At 39.2% G+C, this 22,584-nt stretch overlaps 1 protein-coding gene across 19 annotated transcripts in view; it reads left to right on the top strand.

The window, feature by feature from the left end:
• EPB41L3 (erythrocyte membrane protein band 4.1 like 3) overlaps positions 1–22,584 on the top strand; it is a 213,437-nt gene that overhangs the window by 188,162 nt on the left and 2,691 nt on the right. For 18 of the 19 annotated variants that reach the window (XM_066579582.1, XM_066579581.1, XM_066579588.1 and 15 more), the window contains 4 exons: positions 1,975–2,103; positions 9,238–9,336; positions 15,316–15,396; positions 15,827–15,943. In XM_066579582.1, coding sequence (XP_066435679.1) covers positions 1,975–2,103; positions 9,238–9,336; positions 15,316–15,396; positions 15,827–15,937 — 420 coding nt within the window. In that variant the 3' untranslated portion in view covers positions 15,938–15,943. The remainder of the gene's footprint in view (positions 1–1,974; positions 2,104–9,237; positions 9,337–15,315; positions 15,397–15,826; positions 15,944–22,584) is intronic. The other variant, XM_066579592.1, reaches the window with a different exon arrangement.

Raw genomic sequence — 22,584 nt, forward strand, 5'->3', positions numbered from 1 at the left:
ACCTACTGTTGAGGGCTTCTCTTTGTTGAAGGCGAGCTGTATTTTCTATTTGCACCATTCTGCGGTGCATACAACTTTTTGATCACTTTTTAGGATAATTTTTGGACACTAGCTGATCCAAAAAGAGCAATTCTATTTTTTTTTCCTTTTTTGACAGTTCATCTTGTGTAATAAAAAATGGATATTTTAATAGATCAGACTTTTACAGACATGTCAATACCAATTCTATGGGTTTTTTTCTATGGTCTTCATTCCTTGTGCATATACTGGGAAAGTGTTTTTTGTATTCTAAGTTCTTTTTTTTTGTTTTTAATACATAAAAAAACTTGGTTCACTTGTACAATATACTACAATACTTTTGTATTGCACTATATTGTACTTCTAACATCAGCCTATTAAAAAATATATCCCCCAGCTCCTCATCACCTCCTCAAACAGCACCGTTAATTTGTTGGTGTTCTGTGGTAAGAGTCCCTTTAAGCCCTGCCATATAAATAGTTAACACAGGATCCACCATTCACAATTGGCAACAGTTTACCGCCGCCTTGTTCCTGCACAATGCAGGTCTCAGGACATGCCTAGAACATTCTTCCATAGAAGTCAGTAAACATGTCCAGACTACAGGTATCAGTGGTCCATTGGGCTGCTGTACAGCATATCTTTGAATGATGTTAACAGGAGTTGGGCAATATGTCTGTCCTCATAATCACATACAAAAATAACACTTAAAAAGTCTGCCTATAGAAGATGAAAACAGATTAGAAAAGGAATGTATGTGAGTATCTGGTTTTAATTAGGAAAAATATTAATACTTAATGCATTTTCTTTAAATCGCCTTGAAACATGACTTGAGTTCAAAGGCAGCCCTGAGAGACCCATCTGGAGATAGCACCGTTTCAGAGTTGTGACTCCTTGTCAGTTCAGAGTAGGGTTTTGGTTGGCTATACTTTTTTCCAGAGAGCATCGCCCTAAAGATTCCCTACAGCAAGATCTACGCTTTTAAGACTTTTTGAAATGTATAAGTCTTGATAACTTGATAGCTTCCAGTAAAGAGCAGATAAGTCACTGGGAATTCATGTTCACCTATGGCCCCTATGTCAGATACCAGCAGTTGTATTGTGAGTCACATTTCCATGTTGTTCTGGTTTATGTTTTCAGGAATGAAAGTCGCCCAACTATAGCAGTAATGCAAATGACATTTAAGGCCTGTTTACACTTCACAGTTTTAATTAACCATCAGTTATCACTTCCCCAAATCATTGCAAGCCTAACATGTATCTTTACATCCTTATAATAATCATACTAACAAATACTGATTAATATGGGGTGCAAATTCAGCAATTTATGACCAGTTCTATGTCTATACCACCAATTTTCATCATCGATCATGTTAGGCCATATTCACATGGACGAACGCAATATCGGACCGAGAAAATAGCTGGTATTGCGTCTGCCAACGTGCGTTTTACATGTTAATGGGAGCATTTTTATTTTTAAAAAACCCATTGAATAATTTCAGTGAAATTGCGACCTTCAAGTGCTTGTAAAGATCGCAGGTGTTTCCCATTGGCTTCAATGGGAAACACTACATCGCACTCACATGCACATCGCACAGCATGCAAGTGCCATGCACTGGCTTTAATATCCCATTGAAAACAATGCGCGAGGCGTTCCAAGGGGACGCACACAGGTAAAACAGGCTGCAGTTTTTTTCCTCACTCGTGTGAATAAATCCATTACATAGAATGGATTTTATATATCACTCGTGGGTATAAGCCCTTATCATTCATTGTCCTGTCCAGTTACATTGGGCAGTTGTAATCAGTCACTCAGATTTGTTTGAACGTTAACAGTAATTGTTCGGTGTAGATGGGCCTCTAATGAAATTGTTGTGGGCTTCTTTCTTGCTTGGATAGTAGAACGTGTTTTCTACTTCAAGATTATCTATAACATATCTTTCTTTTCTGCTCTCAGTCTCCCCTTGTGAAAACAGAGATCATCACTTTTGGCACTATTGCAGATGGAGAGAAGCCGGACGTTTCTACCAAGGATGTACCTGTAATACATACAGAAACAAAAACCATTACGTATGAATCCTCAGAGGTAAAAAAAACTACAAGGGAGACTCAAAAGAGCTGTTTGATGTCAAAAGCTCCCCTGGTCTTAGTTGCTCCTCTGTACTATCAATACAGTTTCGTGTGTATAACTGTTATTTACAGTATGCCTTGTAAATGTTGTGAGAGTTATTTAAAGGGATATTCCCAGAATGGACATTTATCGCCTAGTCAATGGAAACGTGACAAAGATAGGATCGACGTGAATCTGAACACTGGGACCACCACTGATCATGAGAACGAGAGTCCTAAGTCGCCCTTTCCTCTACATTGAGGAGGAGTTTGAATCAATCAGTGGCCTAGGGTAGTGCTCCATTGAGTTCTAAGGGACTGCCAGAGATGGCTGACTATCTTCAGCTTTTCCAAATAGTTGCATGGAGTGGATGCGAATGTGGTTTGACGCAACTCCATTCAAATTCCTTCTCACTGTGGAGGAGGGGGTGCAGTTAAAAGGAAAGAGGGATACAGGACCTCAATTATTTCTTCAGTGGTGAGACCCCACCGATCAGACTTTTATCACCTTTCCTGTGGAATGGTAATAAATATCCAATCTAGGAATACCCCTTTAAGTTAGAAAGTGGAAGTTCAAATAAGTGTGTCTCAAATAATGTCTTGTTGGTCACAACCAGCCTAACCATTTTAGGACCCTCATAAAGATGATTGTTGACTCTGGAAAGGATAGTATGGCAAAGCTAATTGACTCATTGAATTTTATGTGTTTGCAGCGTGCGTCATTAATTTTACCTGTTCTATCATTGTGATTTTTATAATAGTCTGAAGTCATCTCAATTAAAGTACTGATTAATGACCCATCTGGTGGACATAGTCTTGAAATAGAAAACATTTGCATGCAATCAGTGAACAGTCTATTAAATACTCTACCATGTAATAGTAAATCTGTTTATTCGCATAATTAAGATATGCAGAGAATCCGATAGCCTAAAATTGTTCTGGAGGATAGTCACATGACAGTCCTAACCATCTTCAAGTAGAGCATTTCATTTTTGTACCAAGCTACTGTTTCTGAGGCTTCTGAAATGCATGGCTTATGTGCATTCATTTTAGCGTCAAGGTATACAGTATATAGACACCATGCAATGTGAGACATCTGCTCAGTGAACTCAAGTTGTCCAGCACAGCTCAGCGGGGTAAAGGGTCTCATATTAATATACTTATTACAGACTGTCACCTATATACTTTGGATACCAACACTGTAAAACAAAACCCTACAATGATGATAGAATATGATCAATGGCAGGAGAGTTATAACAATAGTCCAAAGAAAAAGTGGCACTTCTCCCTCTAAGAGCACATTCACATAGGCCGAGAATTGTCCCACTATAAGGAACACCATTCGACAAAGAATGTAGATTCGGCGCCCATTCACTGCTGTTCACACAACAGATGTTCTGCATTATGGGAACAAACAATTGTTAATATGACTATTTGTCCACATACAACTGTCATTGAACAACCTTACATCTCCCCATTTACATGGGGAGATGTATAGCAGACCAGTAAGTATTTCTATACTCCTATAAACAAGCAGATCAGTTGATGAATGAGGGTTAGCTCATTTGTCAGCTGATCTTTTGTACATTTACATGGGCCTATAATTGGGGAAATTACCATTTGTCCTTGATAATTATGATTGTTGCCAGCATGAGAAACCAAGTAATCTTGTAGATATGATACCTTTTAATTGCTAACACAAATACATGATGATATTGCGAGCTTTCGAACCTCTCAGGGTTCTTCCTCAGGCATAATGGAATAAATCCGAAGATAGACACATATTTATGACAAGGCACAGACATGGACGTGATTAATTTGCACTTAAAAGAATACCACAACAGGATGAGTACAGAAATCAATACATACCTAAATAGTCCACTGATAAGATTTGAAGATTTTATGGTCCCTGAATTAGTGTTAGGGGGTTACCAGGCCAGAGTGTTATCTGTGTTATAGATGTCTCATACTTCCCAGTCACGCATGAATACTCTTGAAGAATTTAACCCACTGTTGAAAGTGTCGAAAATTGTTATAAATTTGTACTCCCAAATTCTTCTATGGCTTTGTGACTTGAAATTGCCTTTAATATGGTGACTTTCATGTGTTCTATGTTGTTAATTGACACATGTAAATGCACCTTAAAAGGCTTTGGAAAATAAAAGCAATTTCCTTGGAAAGAGCTGTACTTTACACTAGTCTTACTGACTGTCCCCAGCTCTATCTGCAGAAACAATGTACTGCTTGGGCCGAGACTGTAGTGTCTTAGTAGTGGCCACTTATCAGTGAGCCATGTTGAGCAGGAGCATTTGGCCGCATTGTGGCTACATTTCAGACCCGCAGTACCTACCAAGCAAACACTGTCATTCCCCTATGACCCAAACTGTATTTAATTAAGGGTCAGAGGTGAGTGACAAATTTATGATGACCTGACCCCAGTATGGAAAGCTTGAATAGTTGATGCAGGTGGGTGTGTTGTAATGGTAGATGTCATTGCTGCTAATTAACTGTTTTTCTTCATGTTCAGACTATCTTTATGTTGGACTAGGCAATATTTAGTAGAAACATTGCAGAATGTCATTGGTTACATGCTGTCAGAACACTGTCACTCTAAACTGTTTCTAAAGCATGACATTGCATTTGCTTAAATAAACTGATTTGGTGGCACATAAACCGATAGGGGTACCTAATACACTGTCACTGATTGTGTGCACTGAGAATTCTTTTCTTCTGGAACATCGCAGCAGGTCCTGCAACCAGATAAGTCCTTTTTAATTCTGTGTAGGCTTCTGTCTTTCCCTGAGGAAATCGGTGAGAAAAGAAAAATATTGTAAGAGGAACAAGATGGAAACCTTGTGAAGTTTTTGCTGCATCCCGTTTGTGTACAACCCCATTTTGGGGCAAAAAATACATTCTATTTCTAAGGAATTTTTGTTACTTTACCCCCGTTATGTTCATACAGTGCAGTTTTGGTGCCAAGTTTGTGTGTGTGTTTGTTTTTTGTATCCATTCCCAGTTTCAGCTTAAAAAACCCATGACGGTCTTCAGGGGTGCATTAACACCATCTTTCTTTATTGCAGTTTGGCTGCTATTGTAATGTACAGCAGCTGGTGGATGTAAGCTATGCTACGATTTAATGAGAAAAGCTAACTATGGCACAAGTTCAGGCATGGTTCATCCATGTAGTACTGCAACACAGTGCTCCATTATACTGCAGAGAAGAAGAGCAGAACTACATGCATTACCCAGAGTATTTTAGTTGAGAGCGCTAGTGATGTCTCTGCTTTACTGCCAGCATGTCTGACCAGTGACGTACCATTGTGAAAGTTCTTTTCTACTGACTTCTCAGCAGGATGGTAGGACAGAGCATCTCCTCCTCTGTAGGACTCGGCTTATCACAGGGATGACCACTGATCTCACTGGGTGTAGTGTAATGCTCCACAAATGGGAACTCAAGGCGGATTTCCCTGTCTATAACCGCTCACAAACGAAGGGGTTGTGTCTTTACCTTCCTATCATTGATCCTTAAAAAAAAGACATGTTTTTGAAGTTTATTGTATCAGATGTAAAAAGTCTCAGGAAATGTACCGTGAATAGTCACTAATGTCACATAAAAGACCATTTTGTAACCTAAAAACTTTTACGATTTTGCATTATCCAAAGCACGGTTTCATGCTTTGTATGTGGCATACCCATTACCTCAATGTTTTCATGTCATGGAATGTATCTCTAACAGAGAGGGCAATATATTTGTCTTTTTTGCATAGAGATTCATACAGTATGATTTACATTATGCACATCTCTAGGATTGATCATCTGACTGCAAAACGGTAACTCCGCAGCAGCGTTGTTAGCTGATGTCGGCACATTGTGGCCCTTGGTCCTTCAGATATCCCTTATATCTTGGGCACAGAAGTAGCAAACTGCATTTCAACTGATTTGGAATATTTATGCATTGGAATGTTGTAGTTTAACCGTGTATTCCCCAGAATTGTACTTCTATATGTAATGCAGATCACAAATTTTTAAGTGGATGCAGATCTGCAAGTTTTCTACACTTTCAACTGTAGGGGTGCAGAGATGGTGCTCTACAACTGAAGGGCTCATAGGCCACTTTATTCTAATTATAAGAAAAACAAATACTGTATCGGCACAAGGAGAATAGATTATTTATACAGTAGTTCACCTCTTAGTTTGAGTCAGCCATCAGATATCTATATGTAGTTGTAAGCAGATTCCTGTATGTACACGGCCCATACTGTCTGTGAAGACGAAGTATTTATTAGCTGCCTTTTACACAGGACGACTGGCGCTTCAGCGAGGATCGCTCCCTGAATGGAGGCGGGCCTCCATTCAAGGTAAACAGGCCGATCATCGTTTGATTTTTATGCCTGCAGAAACGGAAGGACAAATGAATTATCGTTCATCGTTAAGTCGCTGCCGGCATTTACACTGAACGATCATCGCTCAGATTCCTGCGATCCAGTGAAAAATCGGAGCGATGATCGGCCCGAGTAAAAGCGCTCTTAAACATGGACATACATTCTTATTAGTTGTCCAGGCCTGCCTACACGTTGCACTAAAATATGAGGTAAAGTATATCAAATGATTTGATGCAAGTCATTACCTTGTGTACATTTTCATTACCATTGAATACAACAGAGTTCACATACAGAAACTGCATTTATCATCTGATTTTTACATGATGGTCATTAACTTAATTCAGACTTAAAATTCATGTGAGGAAATGGCTATTATCAGGATAAAGCTTAGATTCAGATGAAATTGTTCTTTACATTCTGCTTTTGTTCTATGAAAAGTAGCTACGCTTACATTGGGAAGCGGCCTGGTACCATATAGTGCAGCTAGCTGGGGGCATGTCCCTCACCATTATGGTAGAGAACTGTTCCCCAGGAGAACCAAGGGTTTTATTATATTTTATTGGATATTATTATTTACAGTACTTCCCTGCTTATGCTCTATGTGCATAAATGGTTGTAAAAGTGAATGTCCAGCCGTGAAAACCATTTTGTTCTTTCAGTCTGAATGGATTCAGAGTTCTCATTAAGTTCTAAAGCTACCTCAATAGCTGTTGGAGCTTGGTTTTTCTGAGAGAGACTTTTCTACATTACCTGCATAGACATAGAATTAAAAGAAACACAATGGCTGCCTGCTGTCACTACTACAGGAAGCTTGAAGCCTACCGACACATGTACTTGCATTTAAGTTAAAAAAAAATAAAAATAAAAAAAAAAGCCCCCGTATTTGACTGAAAGCATTTTTGTAATGGGGCTTAGCTAAAAATTTTGCACTGTTTGGTTTCTGTAGTTTCTATTTATCATAGTATATAGCAAGAGTGGAATTCACTAGCAAATCCGTCATTTAGCTCTTCTGCCGGATCAGTCTCCAGTCCCCCCTCTCACCTCAGCCTCATAAACCAGCTTAGCATATATTCAGATATCAAAGATAAATTATGTTTTGGTCATAAATTGGCTAAGAAACTCATTCAGGAGAGGAGCGAGAGGTGCTGGACACTGAGCCGTTACATGAAGCTAAATGGCGCAAAATGTTAGAGTATCTACCCCTTTTTTATTTTTAATGTACAGAATAGGTAATTCTAAGCATTTTTGAAATGGGTTTTATTAGCCTTTTTTGTAGTTTGTTTTTTTTTTTGGGGGGGGGGGTTGTGTTTTTTTACAAGACCCCTATTCTGCTTTGCAGCTAGGTAAAGACTGGGCTGAGAAATCAGTCTTAAACAAACTGTACAACAGTAGAGGGCGCTCCATTCAGCAGTATCTGCACTTGTTCTCTATAGAACAGCTGCAAACATAACTGTTCTACTCGCATATACTAATTTATTAACAAATGTCTCTATTACACTGCAATTTATTTTTGAGAGCCCTCTCATGTTCTGCTAATATGCTGCCGTTCCCGGAGTTGTGAAGGGAAGCTGTTCTATCCTGTAGACAGCTTCTCCCCTCACAGCGCTGGCTTCCCAACAGACCCGATGCATTGACAGGTGCATCCGGTGTTCATTGCTATATACAGTCCTGGCAACCAGCCGTACTATGGCATATGCTTTTGCTCACTTCCAATTGGGACACATTATCACAGATTATGTCTTGGCGTCTCAAGCTTTAGCTTGAGAAACGGTCACTGACCTGAAATGTTGCACTTTCTGAAGCTGCACAATAAAAAATGTAGTTTTTTTGCATTAATAGCTGTCTGTGCTCGCTTTTCCTATGCAATATAAAGCCATTGGCAGTGTGGTTTTCAGCTGAGCACCACCACATTCACACTTTATTTCGGGTTGTGCTACCCTACTGAGTCCATGTGACAGGTTAACGGGATGTCACCTGGCCTGCTGGCCAGGTGATGTCACCTGTCAGATGCTGCGTCACAGTGCTTATGCTGAAGGATAAATCTGTTGAATTTTAAGACTGTCTACTCTTGAGTTCAGATCACTTATTTCGTTTACGCCAAAACTTATGCCAGGAAAAATTGTGCAAAATTGTCTAAAACACATAGTAAATGTGGCGCAAAATATCTAAGACCGTTTTCTAGCATAATTTGCGCCAGAAAACTTTCTTTTTTTTTTTTTTTACTAGTTAATCTGCCCCATTGTGTCCAGTGACCTGAATAATATAGTAGTATGCAATAACCTGAAGCTTCTTGTAGTGGTAACTGCAGACAGGCAGGGTGTTCATTGTACAATTATATGTCTGTTAGGGGAGTGTCCGTAAAACAAAGCTCTGACCGCTATAATGATGATAAACCGAGATCATTCACTTTAGACTGCGTTCAGTAGCTACTGATTAGTGATGGTCTCAGTACTATTCACAAATTCATGTGCACTTTTGAGTACATGAACTTTTTTAGATCAAGTGGAATTCTGGAGACACTAAAAATCTGAAACTCCCTTAAATTGTATTCTGTGATTATGTACTCCTGTTGTGATACAGGGGTACACATATGCATTTGTGAATATTTTTCATGGTGGATTAATTTATAATTTAGGTCTAGTATCCATAATCTACCCCAGAGAGCAGAGGACCAAAAAGATATTCTATGTTTCTATTAAATCCAAGTCCTTGCATCACTTTGTTTTTAGATGGTATCCCGTCCTGATACAGATCCTGGTGTATTAATGAGCGCTCAGACAATTACTTCAGAAACTCTTGGCACTACAACTACTACACACATTACCAAAGTAAGTTCTTACTGTGTATTTATGTCTGTTTACACCTGGTAAGGGGTAAGGTACTTTTAAGGAAATTATGGAATGACCTTCCTTTCCACATATTCTAATCTCTGGGGTTACAAAGGAGAAAACCTAATAGTGACACGAAGAATACGTTGCATTCCTGCTCATGACGAACATTTATAGAGCAAAGCAGAATCCACTGATTACTAACAAAATGGCACAACCTAAAATTATGCAGCAATTTTATCCCAGTCTTATTTTGCTACGTCTCAGTAATACCTAACCGGCATATATAATTATATTGACCACCTATATCCCAGCTCTCTCTCAAAACTGGTTAAAAAAACAACCTATCAATGACTGCAGTTCTCTTCATTTGTCCTTTAAGTGTTTGTTGTACTCCCCAGACCTTATGTTTATCTAGGATCATGTTTCACTTTCTAGGTTATTATAGACTGTGAAAAATTGAATATTTCACTGATTAAGTTAATCACCGAGCAATGTGTCCATCATCCCACCATGACTCAGAACAAGTACTCATATCAGATTGCTTATAACACGCTTCTGTAGGTCACCATTCATGCTCTTCATACTGCAAACAAGTAGGAGTTGATTCTAATAATGGATATTAATACATAAGCAAACTGCACTGATTGTGTTATTATATTGATTACTCTTTCTTTTCTGTAAAATGATGATATTGTCATTTGTTCCTCCACTAATTTTTTTTTCTCTTTACAAATAAAAGCTACCAATTCTTAAGTTTTTTTAGGGACAATTTTTAGTGCTTGGCACTGCGCAATAGTTGTACAGTTCTCAACTGCATCACTTGGGCTCAATTGTTGTGTACGGTTGGCAAAAACACCAGGAAATTCTCTCAATGATATGCTGATGTATCATTAGGCCTTAAAGCAGATCTGCCGAAATAGCATGTTACTGTCATTTAAAGGGGTTTATCCGGCACAAGAGAGAAGATATCCCTCTGTAGAAGGAGAAATCAGTAGAGGGATGAAACCATACTGTTACCTGAGAGCTAGTGAAGGCAGCAACATAATGAGCATACAGATATTACACCCAGCTTGTATTCCTGGGAGGAACATGCCCACATGAGAAAAAGTCTCAAACTAAGAAAAGTTTGCAAACTATATCAGGGGGGGCTAAAAAAGAATAAATGTAGCTGGCAACCTGAAACTTAGTGCACCTTTTTTTTTTTTTTAAACTGAAGGTAAAGACCTATTATATAATTTTTCCATGTCTTAATCTTTAAGATCCACTCTTGTTTTGGGCTTTAAAAAATTATGCAAAAAACTGACCAAATCTGAACTGTGTATAAGTGGCCTTAGCTTAATTCCCATAAGGTATTCTCAAGGGTTCTCTTAGGCTTCAGAATATGACAACAGAATGATGCGGTCTTAGTTCATGTGGTCATCTGTTTGAAGGAATATGATAGCATTCAGCAGAAAATATATGCACTTCCGTAAAGACTGGTCCGATCATGACAAGTGGTTTAGGGTTCATGCTCCAGAGAATGCAGGCCTGGTGAACCTAAGGTCTTATGAGTATGAGTTAACTGTTGGGATCTCGCTCCTGACTCGTGCTTGAAGAAAAAAAGGTATTAATGTTTGCCAGAATTACTATTATATTCTGAATGCTTCTCAAAAGTCTGATTTTAGAATTCTCATTGTGATTACCGTCTGACACGTTATCTGAAGCACATTAATTGAAGGCAGTTTTTTACTTTATCTTACAACCACACTGATTTTAAATTTACATTCAGCATTGTTTTTTCCCTTTATTTCACCAATTGAGAATTCATGGCATATGTGTCGTGGAAATAGGACTTTTTAAAAAAATAAAAGCTGGTGAGATCCAGTATTTCATAAGGTTAGAGGAAAAATAGCATGCTTACTTACCTATGTTAAGGGTACATCAAAGGATTGTGTCTTTTACATGGGACGACCATTGGGTAACGATGGAACAAGCGGTGACGTTACTGCTAAGGTCACTGGCGCTCATGCAGAGAGTTTGGACTGGCAGACTTTACTGCTGTATCGCAGGCTTCTCACTCAGCGCTTCACTTTCTATGTGAAGCGGGGAGCGTTGACACTGAACAACAAGCCTGCGATACAGCGATGGTTTGCATGATCTATTTGCACGTGTGAAGCGACTCTTGGGGTATGGCCACTCGTAGCTGTCGTTGCACGGCTACCACACAAATGGGTTGTGGCAGTGATGTGGGTCTGAAATTTCATGAAATGTGACATTTATGCAAAGGCTGCATTGGTTGCCAGGGTGAACCCAAAGACCCTTTTATCACGTACAAGGACTGCAGTAACATTAGTAGACACTGCAGAGGTGCGATGACCTAATAATTGCACAATCATGTAGTAATACTAGAAAAAAACAGTTTCACTATACATTTGTATACCTTGTATGTATGTTTTTCTTTAATAGAAGAGCAGCAGTCATATACTTTTTATACCATTTTATCTCCAGAAGAAAGAGTCACACACTGAAAATCAGCCCTATCTGATCTATATTTCTACCATAAAGAGCCTATAGGCAAATGTCTGTCAACTCCAATAGATTCAACCCCCCCCCCCCCCCCCCCCCGCCCAATCTTTGCTTCTTTGTTTTGCCCAGGCTCCTCTCACTAAGTGTTTATGAAATGGAACAGTTTGGGATCAGAAAAGAAATTATATACGTTATAATTTTTAGCATGATTGTTAGTCTTTTCTTAAAAATACAGTATATTATTTAGAACCTGGATAGGCAACCAATAGATCTGGATCTACTGCTAAATCTCTGACTGGTCCTTAGCAGATCACAATGCCATAAGCTGGCCATACATTACTGATTTCAGTTTTCTAAATGACTTGTCTTTTATGGTTGCATCCTAGATAACATCAGTTAAAATGACATTGATAACCTGGGCTTCTACCTTGATAGAGGATTTGAGCTTCTACTTGGGTCAAACCACTTTGATTGCATGTGAGAAGGACCGAAAGCCGTACATGTGAATTCAAATTTATGTCTTGTGATCCCGATCTACAACAATTCATAAAACGTGACAGCAATAAGTGGTCAAAATCGTTATTATGAATGACAAAAATAGTGTATGGCCAGCTTTAGCTAAATTATCAGGAGTCACTGTGAGCCGCATTTTTGTTTCGGTCCTCAAACTGGCAGATCTTTTCTCTCTGTGCACCAATGAATAAACTTGGCCATACACATTAGATATACAGTCATGAAAAAATTAAATAACACCCTCTTTGAATTCTGTGGTTTTATGTATCCAGACATAATAAAAAATCTGGTCCTTAGAAGGTCTTAAAACTTGATAAATACAACCATAATGCCCTTAATTGATCATTAGCGATTCTGACGACCTCTATAAAAGGACAAGTTATATCAGTTTGCTGGTCTGGAGCATTCAGATGTCTGTTAACACCATGCCAAGGAGAAAATATATCAACAATGATATTAGAGAAGCAATTGTTGTCCACCAATCTATGAAGTATTATAAATGCCATTGGCAAATAAATTGGGGTCCATCATTCTACGATGAGAAAGATTGTTCACAAGTGGGGAAACATTCAAGACAGTCAACAGGCTTTCAAGGAGTGAACGTCCCAGCAAATTCACCACAAGGTCAGACTGTGCAATGTTCAGAAAAATTGCAAAAAACCCAAGATCTGCATCTCAGACACTAAAGTCCTCAGTATGTTAAACGCTCAGGTTCTTGACCGTACAATTAGAAAAAGACTAAAAAGTATGGCTTGTTTGGAAGGGTTGCTAGGAGAAAGCCGCCTCTGCAAACTTTAGCCATGCTGCCAAGTTCTTTTTAGAAAGTTGTTCCAGAAGTATTCTGGTTTGTTCAGACACAATGTCCTTTGGACAAACAAGAACAAAGTGGACACAAAAAGGATACCGCGCTCGTGTGGGTCCGACAAAGTGCAGATCTTTGTCACGTTTGGTGAAAAACAAATACAGTATGTCAGCACAAATGCCTCATACCAACTGTCAATTATGGTATTGGAGGGGTGATGATTTGGGCTAGTTCTGCAGCCAAAAGACCTGAGCACCTTGCAGTCATTGAGTCGACCATGAACTCCTCTATATACCAAAGTATTCTAGAGTCAAATGTGAGGCTATCTATCCAAAAGCTAAAGCTTGGAAGAAACTGGGTCATGTGTTTTTAATCATTGTCCTGTTACAACAGGACATCTACATCAGATTGGCTGAAAAATGAAAAAAGTCAAGGCGTTACAGTGGCCCAAACAAAGACCAGATCTCAACCCAATTGAGAGTTGCCTATAAAAGAATTCCCACAATGAACTGCAGCAACATTGTAAAGAGGAGGGGGAAAAGATTCCTTCAGAACAATGAAATTTGATAGTCAACATTTTCAAGTTATTGTTGCTGAAGATGGTTCTACAAGCTGTCGATTCATAGTTAATCACACAACGCTTCTGCCTTTTTGGCCTAGTTTTTGTTAAATAAATAATGATTATAGTGTAATATGTCATGTGGTGGTCATCTGAACTTGTACTACCTAATTTTAAAACCCCTTGTAAGGACTGGATTTTTATGTCCTGATACATAAACCATAGAATTCAGAGGATGTAATTGTGTTTTTTTGTTTTGTTTTGTTTTTTCACTAATGGTGGATGTTAAACCTGTCAACTTTAGCATTTACACGGAAAGATGATCGCTCAAAATTTGATCAAAAGATAGCTTGAGTGACCATTTGAGCAATCATTTTGCATAAACTACTAATGGGCACTAATGCCCATTAGTAGCTTGTTGGCTTCATTTGCATGTAAATGAGGCTCCCTTTGCTGTATGCAGATAACAGCCAGTGGTCTGTTATCTGCATACAGCTCCATTGTTCTCCCACGGGAAAGCAGCTGAGAACAATGTTATCAGTGCTCCCGCGGAGAATTGCAGCGTGCAATCCCTGCTATCAGCTGGCCGGCCGAACAATTGTTTTTATTCTGAACTAAAAATCATCGTCCGAAAAGCTAATGATGCTAGCATTTAAATGTAACGGTTATCACTCAAAAGGCATTGTTTGAACAAATTTTGAGTGATAATCGTTGTGTATAAATGGGCCTTTAGGCAGGACTTGCAGATCATGAAATGAGTAATGCATACAGTGACCTGACTCTCCTCCCCTGTCGGGGAAGATGAGGATTTAAATTGCTCGATCCTTTTGTTCTCAGATGGAAAACCTTTCTTTTTTCTCACTACATGCAAAACACATACACGCTTGGCCATATATAAGTGTATGGGGATGGGGGGAGAGAGCCGTCTTGTGTGTATCAGCAGTCAGAGTCTTAAAAGATGTTCATACGCTGCAAGTTGGCTGCCTTTGCTCATTTTTTTTTCAATGTGTGCAATAAGAGAAAATAATTACGTGAGAACCTTGTTTTTGTCAAATGTAAAATACTCCTCAAATGGTGAGCACCTTGTGGAAGCGCAGCCTGCAGGACATTGATAGACTTTTTGTCATTTCTGCATTACTACACCTGTTCTCTGCCTCACAGTGGTTGCTTATGCCGGTCTAGAAAATAAATGCTACAAAAGACTAATTTAACCAATTCTGTTATTGACAATAAATATGGCAGTAAACAAAACTGGGATGCTGCTTATTTTTGTACTAATATGACGTACATATAGCATATTGATGCTGGGAATTGGAGGTTTGTTTGCCGTAGCCATATGCTTCCTCAAGTGGGGAGCTAATTTATACCCAGTGCAGGTAACCTGCACATGAGAGATTACATACAGACTCGTTTCAATTACCTTGCTTGGGCATTTTACACGCACTGCGTTTATCTGTACCTGCACAGAGTGTGTCTGAGTGTGAAACATCGGCCCAGCTACCATGAGTTAACGGCGAGCCCTGATAAGAGTAAGAAATTCTTGCATGAACAGATTTTTGATACCTGAATTTTTTTGGTTATTTTCATCTCTGCACAGACTGTGAAAGGAGGCATTTCAGAGACCAGAATTGAGAAACGGATAGTGATTACAGGAGATGCTGACATTGACCATGATCAGGTAAAGTAGCCTGCTAGGAAGCCTTCTATATATACTTACTAGGGTACTGCAGTAACTTGATGTGAGTGATTCATCAGCAGAATATGGTAACCAGAGGTCATACTTAACCCTTTCACCTTTTAACCATGACTACTAATAACCCGTGTCGGTGTCAGGACATGTATAATATTTTACATCTTCTGTTTCCACTGCGATCTCATCCAACACGAGGATTTTAATTTACATTGCATATGAAAGGATTGATGAAGAATGGGCTAAGTGTAAACTCTTGTGTGCCTTCTACATGATATTTCGAAGTAATTCGTGTTTAATTGTGTCTCCTCATTTGTAAGTGGTGTAATTTTCTCATGAATATCCACCTTCCCACTGATCATGCATGTTCCACCCCCTTTTTTGTTTCCGTCCCCTTTTTTGGTTCTTCTTGTGTTAGGCGCTGGCTCAGGCAATTAAAGAGGCCAAAGAGCAGCACCCTGACATGTCAGTGACCAAAGTAGTGGTACATAAAGAGACAGAGATCACACCTGAAGATGGGGAGGACTGACCAGAGGTAAGATGCATCCATTGCTTTCCTGGTCCGAGCAGGCTGGCATGTGCAACAGGCATCTTCCCTTTGCTTAATATTGGCAGGTTTTTTTATGCATGAACAAAACACATTTATACATTATATTTTACAATGGGTTTTCTGCATGCCGATCATTGAATGCTGTATATGGCTGGATGGTATACACCCAATGCTTTCTGGATTGATCAGCTTTAAAGAGGCAGTTCACAAACATGAATACAGTGATGTTTAATTGAATGCCTAGTCTGCATTGTACGGAAGAATAACCACGTGCCTTCACACTCCTTATACCGGTTTTACAGTTTAATACGTGCAAACATTGAAAAGTTAAATGCCTCTTTAAAGAAGTTTGCTTCATCCAGTGTTTACTGTGGGTTGACATATCCATGAGCATAGCATCCTATCAGGTTTCACTAATAAGATAAGACATTGCAGCATATTCTAACATAAAGTAACATTTCAGATGTGTTTATTGTGATTGTCCTTATTGTACTCCTATAGATTAAACCAGACACAAGAATGGATCCCAGCAGAGCAAACAAGGGGAACTTTCACAAAAGTGAATACATTTGTGATATCAATTTAAAAACATACTTAACTAAGAACAGATCCTCATTAGGTCTCTACAAAGCCATATTCTAAAATAAATTAATTTGGTTGTAGACTGTGACCTGTTGTGCCACGCTGATTCCTAAAGTGAATGTCCGCCCTTGAATACCAGTTTGGATGTGCTTTTTTTCCATCTAAAAGGCATCACAATTCTGCACAGACTGATTTTTTTTGTAATGGTTGGGACTCCATTTTAGACCTTCAAATCCCTTGCATAGACATTGATTTTATGGTTCAAAATATGTTTGTTGATTTTCAATGCAGAACAAGTTAGGGGACATCCACAAAAGAAAAAAAAATAAGATGCCATACTGAGATGTTTCTTTAACAGCATCAGAGCATCAGATTATAAGAACTAACAATGTAGCCTTTTGTGATCCGCCACACAAGTCGGGATCGCTAGTCGGTTTTATCTCTGTGAGTGTACCGCCCCATGGCCAGTAGGTGCTTCTGGACCTGGGGCTGAGTTGAGGTGGGGCTACGTTTGAATAGATGCTAGAAACATACATAGTAACTAGTCGTAAACCACGGGGAAAAAGGGGGAAGGAAGGAGGGGAAGAATGGGAGAGGGTTTGGGGGGGACACGACATGGAAGGGGAGTAAAGTGATTGTCAGCGATGAGAGCGCTGAGCTGGGGTTTTTTTGTGTTATGTGACAGGGAGTAAGTTGATAGTATCTAGGAAGGAATTGTACCTGTTTGAAGCCAGACCTTCAATTTCGGGGAGTTCCTGAACAGGATCCATGCCGTCCACGCAGCAAAATACTTTGGGGTGTTCCCTTTGTCTGACACACCTAGGTCCTCCATGTGGTTTATATTGTCGAGGGTTTCCAGACATTGATTTTAAAGGGTTTTTTTTGTGCCCAGAAAATGCTTCCTAAATTTATACAAACCTTTATGAAAAGCTAATAACTCCATAAGATCTTGCTCATCTTTAAGTTGAAGGTTGTATTAGGAACTTCACTTGCAGAGACCATGATGACCCGATGGTGCCCATTATAGTCCTTGGTGTCCAGCATTTGTAGAATCTATCACCGCCGTTAATTTCCTTGTCCTGCTCCTATAGCAAAGCAGAACAGAGTTGTAAGGATTGTAAACTCCAATGTGAACAGGTCCTAATGTACTATTTTTCTTGTGAGCTTGGATTATCTCCTGCTGCCTTCTCTTCATAAAGCTTGCCAAGGAAGCAGGAAATAAGACTAGGTGACTTACACATTTCTCCATATACTGTGCATAGCGATGAGACTGTCAATCAGTGACCGTGGGAGACTACTAATTTACAGCTTTTGTATTCTGCAAGTAATCGAAGTTTCAGAAAAAGATATCCTAGTCATACAGTATATTGATGATACACCACTGAAATGAGTTTGTCTGTTACTACGTCATGCTGCCTTCAGAGGGCAGCATATTCAGACATACCGTATATTCCGGCGTATAAGACGACCTTTTAACCCCGAAAAATCTGCTCTGCAGTCGGGGGTCGTCTTATACGCCAGTAATACAAAAAAAGTGTCCAAAAAAAAGCAGTACTCTCCTCCCAGGGCATTCTGCGCTGCTGCAGGCTGTCGCTCCCTCATCGCCAACAGAGCATTGCTTTCTGGATGCAGGGTTTGAAATCCCCGCCTCCAGAAAGCTAATGCTGTGATTGGCTAACTCACAGGGCATCAGCCAATCACAGCCATTCAATGATGTCATGAAAGGCTGTGATTGGCTAACGCAGCACCAGCTTTCATTGGTTGACGCTGCCTGAGTTAGCCAATCACAGCATTAGCTTTTTGGAGGCGGGGCATTGAAGCCCTGCATCCAGAAAGCAATGCTTTGTTGGCGACGAGAAGGGAGCGACAGCCTGCAGCAGCGCTGCAGAACGCCGCAGGAGGCGAGTACTGGTTTTTTTGTTTGTTTTTTTTTTTCCTCTACACCGTATTCCCGGCGTATAAGATGACAGTTGGGGGTCGTCTTATACGCCCAGTCGCCTTATATGTCGGAATATACGGTACCCTTTTTTTACTTTTCCTATCTGCTCAACATATCCTGAGATGTGTGGTGGAAAATGACTAGCTTTGGAAAAAATGATTTTGCGGTACTTTGTCACGAGATGTCTGTCCTGTATATGTCTGTGGCCACCACCTGCTTGTATTGCAAATTACAGCCTATCACAATATTGCATTCATTTAGTTTTATGAAAAACTGTAGCTCTTAATCAAATTTAAGTTAAGCTAAGGGTGGACACATTCATATGTAATGACAGATTCTCTAACTCTGTCTATGCAGGGGATTTGAAGCTTTATATCGGGAAACAAAGCTCCCAACTGCTTTAAAGATATATTAAGAAATAAAACTGCATTATCAGAATTATTTTGGACCTAAAACCACATGATAAAAGGTGGAGATTACCTTTAAGGGCTCATTTATATGACTGTTTTTGTGCTCCCTCTACTCCTCCTGTATTTGTAGTCTATGAAATAGTAACTGTAACAAAATGGCATGTTAGTTAGTTTACAGTTTCTCAGTAGCAAAGTGTAAATGTATAGATTTATACTTAAAAAGCAAAAAATTCTTTCCAGAGTTGCCTTCTGTAAGCAGTTGACAAGTTGTACAACACCAATTTCAAAAAAGTTGGGACGCTGTGTAAAATGTAAATAAATGTTAAGAAAAAAGGAATGCAATGATTTAAAAATCTTATATAACCATATTTTATTCACTCTAGAACATAGAATACATATCAGAAGTTGAAAGCGAAACATTTTTCAATTTCAATTTTAAAAAAAAACTAATTTTAAAACTGATGGCAACAACACATCTCAGAATAAAATTGGGACATGGTTGAGAAATGGCTGGAAAAGAGGTACTAATGAAAAAAAACTGAAAGGACAAATTTTCTACTGCAGTGTTTCTCAGAAAATAAGACTGTCTTATATCTATTTTGCCCCAAAAGAGGAACAGGGTCTTATTTTAGGGGAGTGTCTTATACTCACCTAACACACGCCTTTCCGAGTCCCTCCCGCTGGCTTCCGGTGCTCCAGCAGGCTTCCGTGTAGTTCTCAACACCAACTGAGCTCCGTCGGCATCGAGGTCTACACGGAAGCCTGCAGGAGCGCCGGAGACCAGCTGGAGGAACCCGGACGGCACCAGCTAGGTAAGTGTTTTTTTTTGTTTGTTTTTTTTTTAAAATAGTGTAGCTAGGGCTTATTTTTGGGGTAGGTCTTATATTTCCACACACACACACCCCCTCCATCCTAAAAAGCAGGGGAGAGCTTATTATCAGGGTAGGTCTTATTTTCAGGGGAAACACGGTAAGACATGACTGCGTATTAAAAGAGCATGTTAGAGAGGCAGAGTCTTTCGGAAGCAAAGATGGACAGAGGTACATGAATGTGTGACAAACTGTGTATAAAAATTGTGGAACAATTTCAGAAAAATATTCCTCAACATAAAATTCGAAGACTTTGAATATCCCAAAACATTCAGAGAATCTAGAGAAATTCATGTGCACAAGGGACAAGGCCAATGGTCAACATTGGATGCTCGAGATCTACAGGCCTTTAGGTGTCACTGCATTAAAAAAAGGCATAATTCTGTAATGCAAATTACTGCATGGGCTCAGGAAAACTTCCAGAAATCATCGTCTGAACAGTTTGCTGTGCTAGTTAAAGCTGTATCATGCAAAGAAGAAGCCATATATCAACACAATCTAGAAATGCCGGAGTCTTCTCTGGGCCAAAGCACATTTAAAATGGACTGAGGCAAAATGTAAAACTGTTCTCTGGTCAGGTGAATCAGAATGGGATATTCTTTTTGGAAACAATGGAGCGGGAGTATCCAGCTTTATCAGTGCACTGTATAGAAGCCTGTACCTCTGATGGTATGGGGTTGCATTAGTGCCTATGGCATGGGCAGCTCACACATCTTTAAAGGCGCAATCAATACTGAGCAGTATATAGAAGTTTGAATAACATATGCTCCCATCCAGACAATGGCTCTTTCAGGGAAGGCCTTGTATATTTCAGCAGGACAATGCTAAACCACATACTGCATCCATCACAAGAGCATGGCTTCACTGCATTGGCCTGCCTGAAGTCCAGATGTTTTACCAATAGAAAATATTTAGAACATTAGGAAACACAAAATCTGGCAAAGCCAGACCAGGACTGTTGAGCAGCTAAAATCCTACATCAGACCAGAATGGGACAACCTTCCTCTTCCAAAACTCCAGCAATCTGTCTCCTCACTTCCCAGACACTTATACATTGTTGTAAAACGAAGAGGGGATACTACACAATAGTAGACGTGGTCCTGGTCCTACTTTTTGAGATGTGTTGCTGTCCTCAATTATAAATGAGCAAATTTTTTTTAAATGAAATGGAGAAATGTCTCACTTTCAACTTGTGTTCTTTGCTCTACTGTGAATAACACATGGTGATATAAGATTTCCAAATCATTGCATTCTTTTTTTCTTTACATTTATTTACATCTTACAAAGCATTCCTGTTTTTTTGGAATGGGGGTTGTATATGCCTATAAGCCAACCAAAGGAAGTGGGTTACCTACATCCTGCTGGGATCCAATCCACTTAACCTTCAGACTGGGTATAAGAGAATTTATGATGTCCTTTCTATGAAGCACTGGCTGTGGATCCATAGACTTTCTGAAGCTGTTTGTCCAGATCCTCAAATTAACACCCAAACACTACTGGCCACTTGTTTTTTCTTCTCAACACATGACATGTGCAGTCACATTGCTACCTTTCCTAGAACAGTCTTAAAGATTAGATCATAGAATTTCTTAAATAGCAATAATTGCAATTAAAGTTGCATTCAACAGCAAGAGAGTTCCAGTAATAATGTGCATGCCCTATAAGACAAGTGTCTGCTAAATGATCTACATCAATGAATTTCAAATTTGCAGTCATTTAAGTAGCAACTCGGGCTCTATTCACATCAGTTTTATGTATGTTAACAGAGCAGTCATAAAATTAAAGCAAACCGTGAGAAACAGATGCATAATTTAAGATTTAAGTGACTGTCTTTAACTGAATAGTTTGGCGGATCTGTTAAAAAAAAAAAAAAAAAAAAAAAAAAAAGCACCTTGATCTCGGTTTGATTTCTCAGCTGTTTTGGACGTATCCATCAATTATACTGTCTGTACATGTGGAAAAAATATACTGTCTGACTTCAATGTTTAAAAAAAAACCAAAACTGAACAACCACTTCGTCATAGTACAGTTATTTTGAACATAAGAAATACTGCTGCATGACGGAAAAGATGCAAAATGGAAGTTTTTTATTCCCATAGTAATCAATGGGATTCAACAGATTTTAGTTTTGTTTTTGCTTTTCTCCACTTAAAACAGAAGAACACAAAACCTAATGCTGATGTGAATTGAGCCTTAAAGTTAAGTTGACGTGTCAAATTTGACATGGATCTGGATTTCTGGACAGAGTATGCTCCAAACTTCACATCAAGTTGGAAGCTAATCTGTGTCCCATGCATGTGAATAAGGTTTCTATAATGCTATTCAAATGCTAGGAAAACATTTCCCTCACTGAAGGTGGCTAATTGTCCTGTGGACTCACATCAGTTCCAACTGCACATCCCGTGCAAAAATTCAACTATAATATTGGATTTCTGTTGCGGATCTTCTGGGAAAATACATGTTGGACTTCAACATGCAAATTAGACATGTGAGAACTTAAAGTTCTTAAAGAGAATGTCTGCCTTTGAAATGTTTTAAGAAATATAAATACTTAAAATTCTGTGCTGAGTAGTCTGTTTGCTGGTGACATCTGGATGTTTGACAGTCCCATCCACAGGGGATTTGTCTGACCCTGTTCTCCAACCGAGAATAGATATTCGGCATCCCCTGTTATCGGCAGTTTGAAGTGTCCGAGTGTTGACCCCTACGTAACTTATGTTAATTACCTGTCCAATCGAACGGTTATTAAAGGGAAAAAGGGGTCGTTGTCTTTGAGAATTTTATATACTGTAGACTGCCTTATTGAGGCAAGAGAACAAAATATAC

Source organism: Eleutherodactylus coqui, chromosome 9 (genome assembly GCF_035609145.1).
Source record: "Eleutherodactylus coqui strain aEleCoq1 chromosome 9, aEleCoq1.hap1, whole genome shotgun sequence".
In the NCBI taxonomy this organism is placed as follows: Eukaryota; Metazoa; Chordata; class Amphibia; order Anura; family Eleutherodactylidae; genus Eleutherodactylus; species Eleutherodactylus coqui.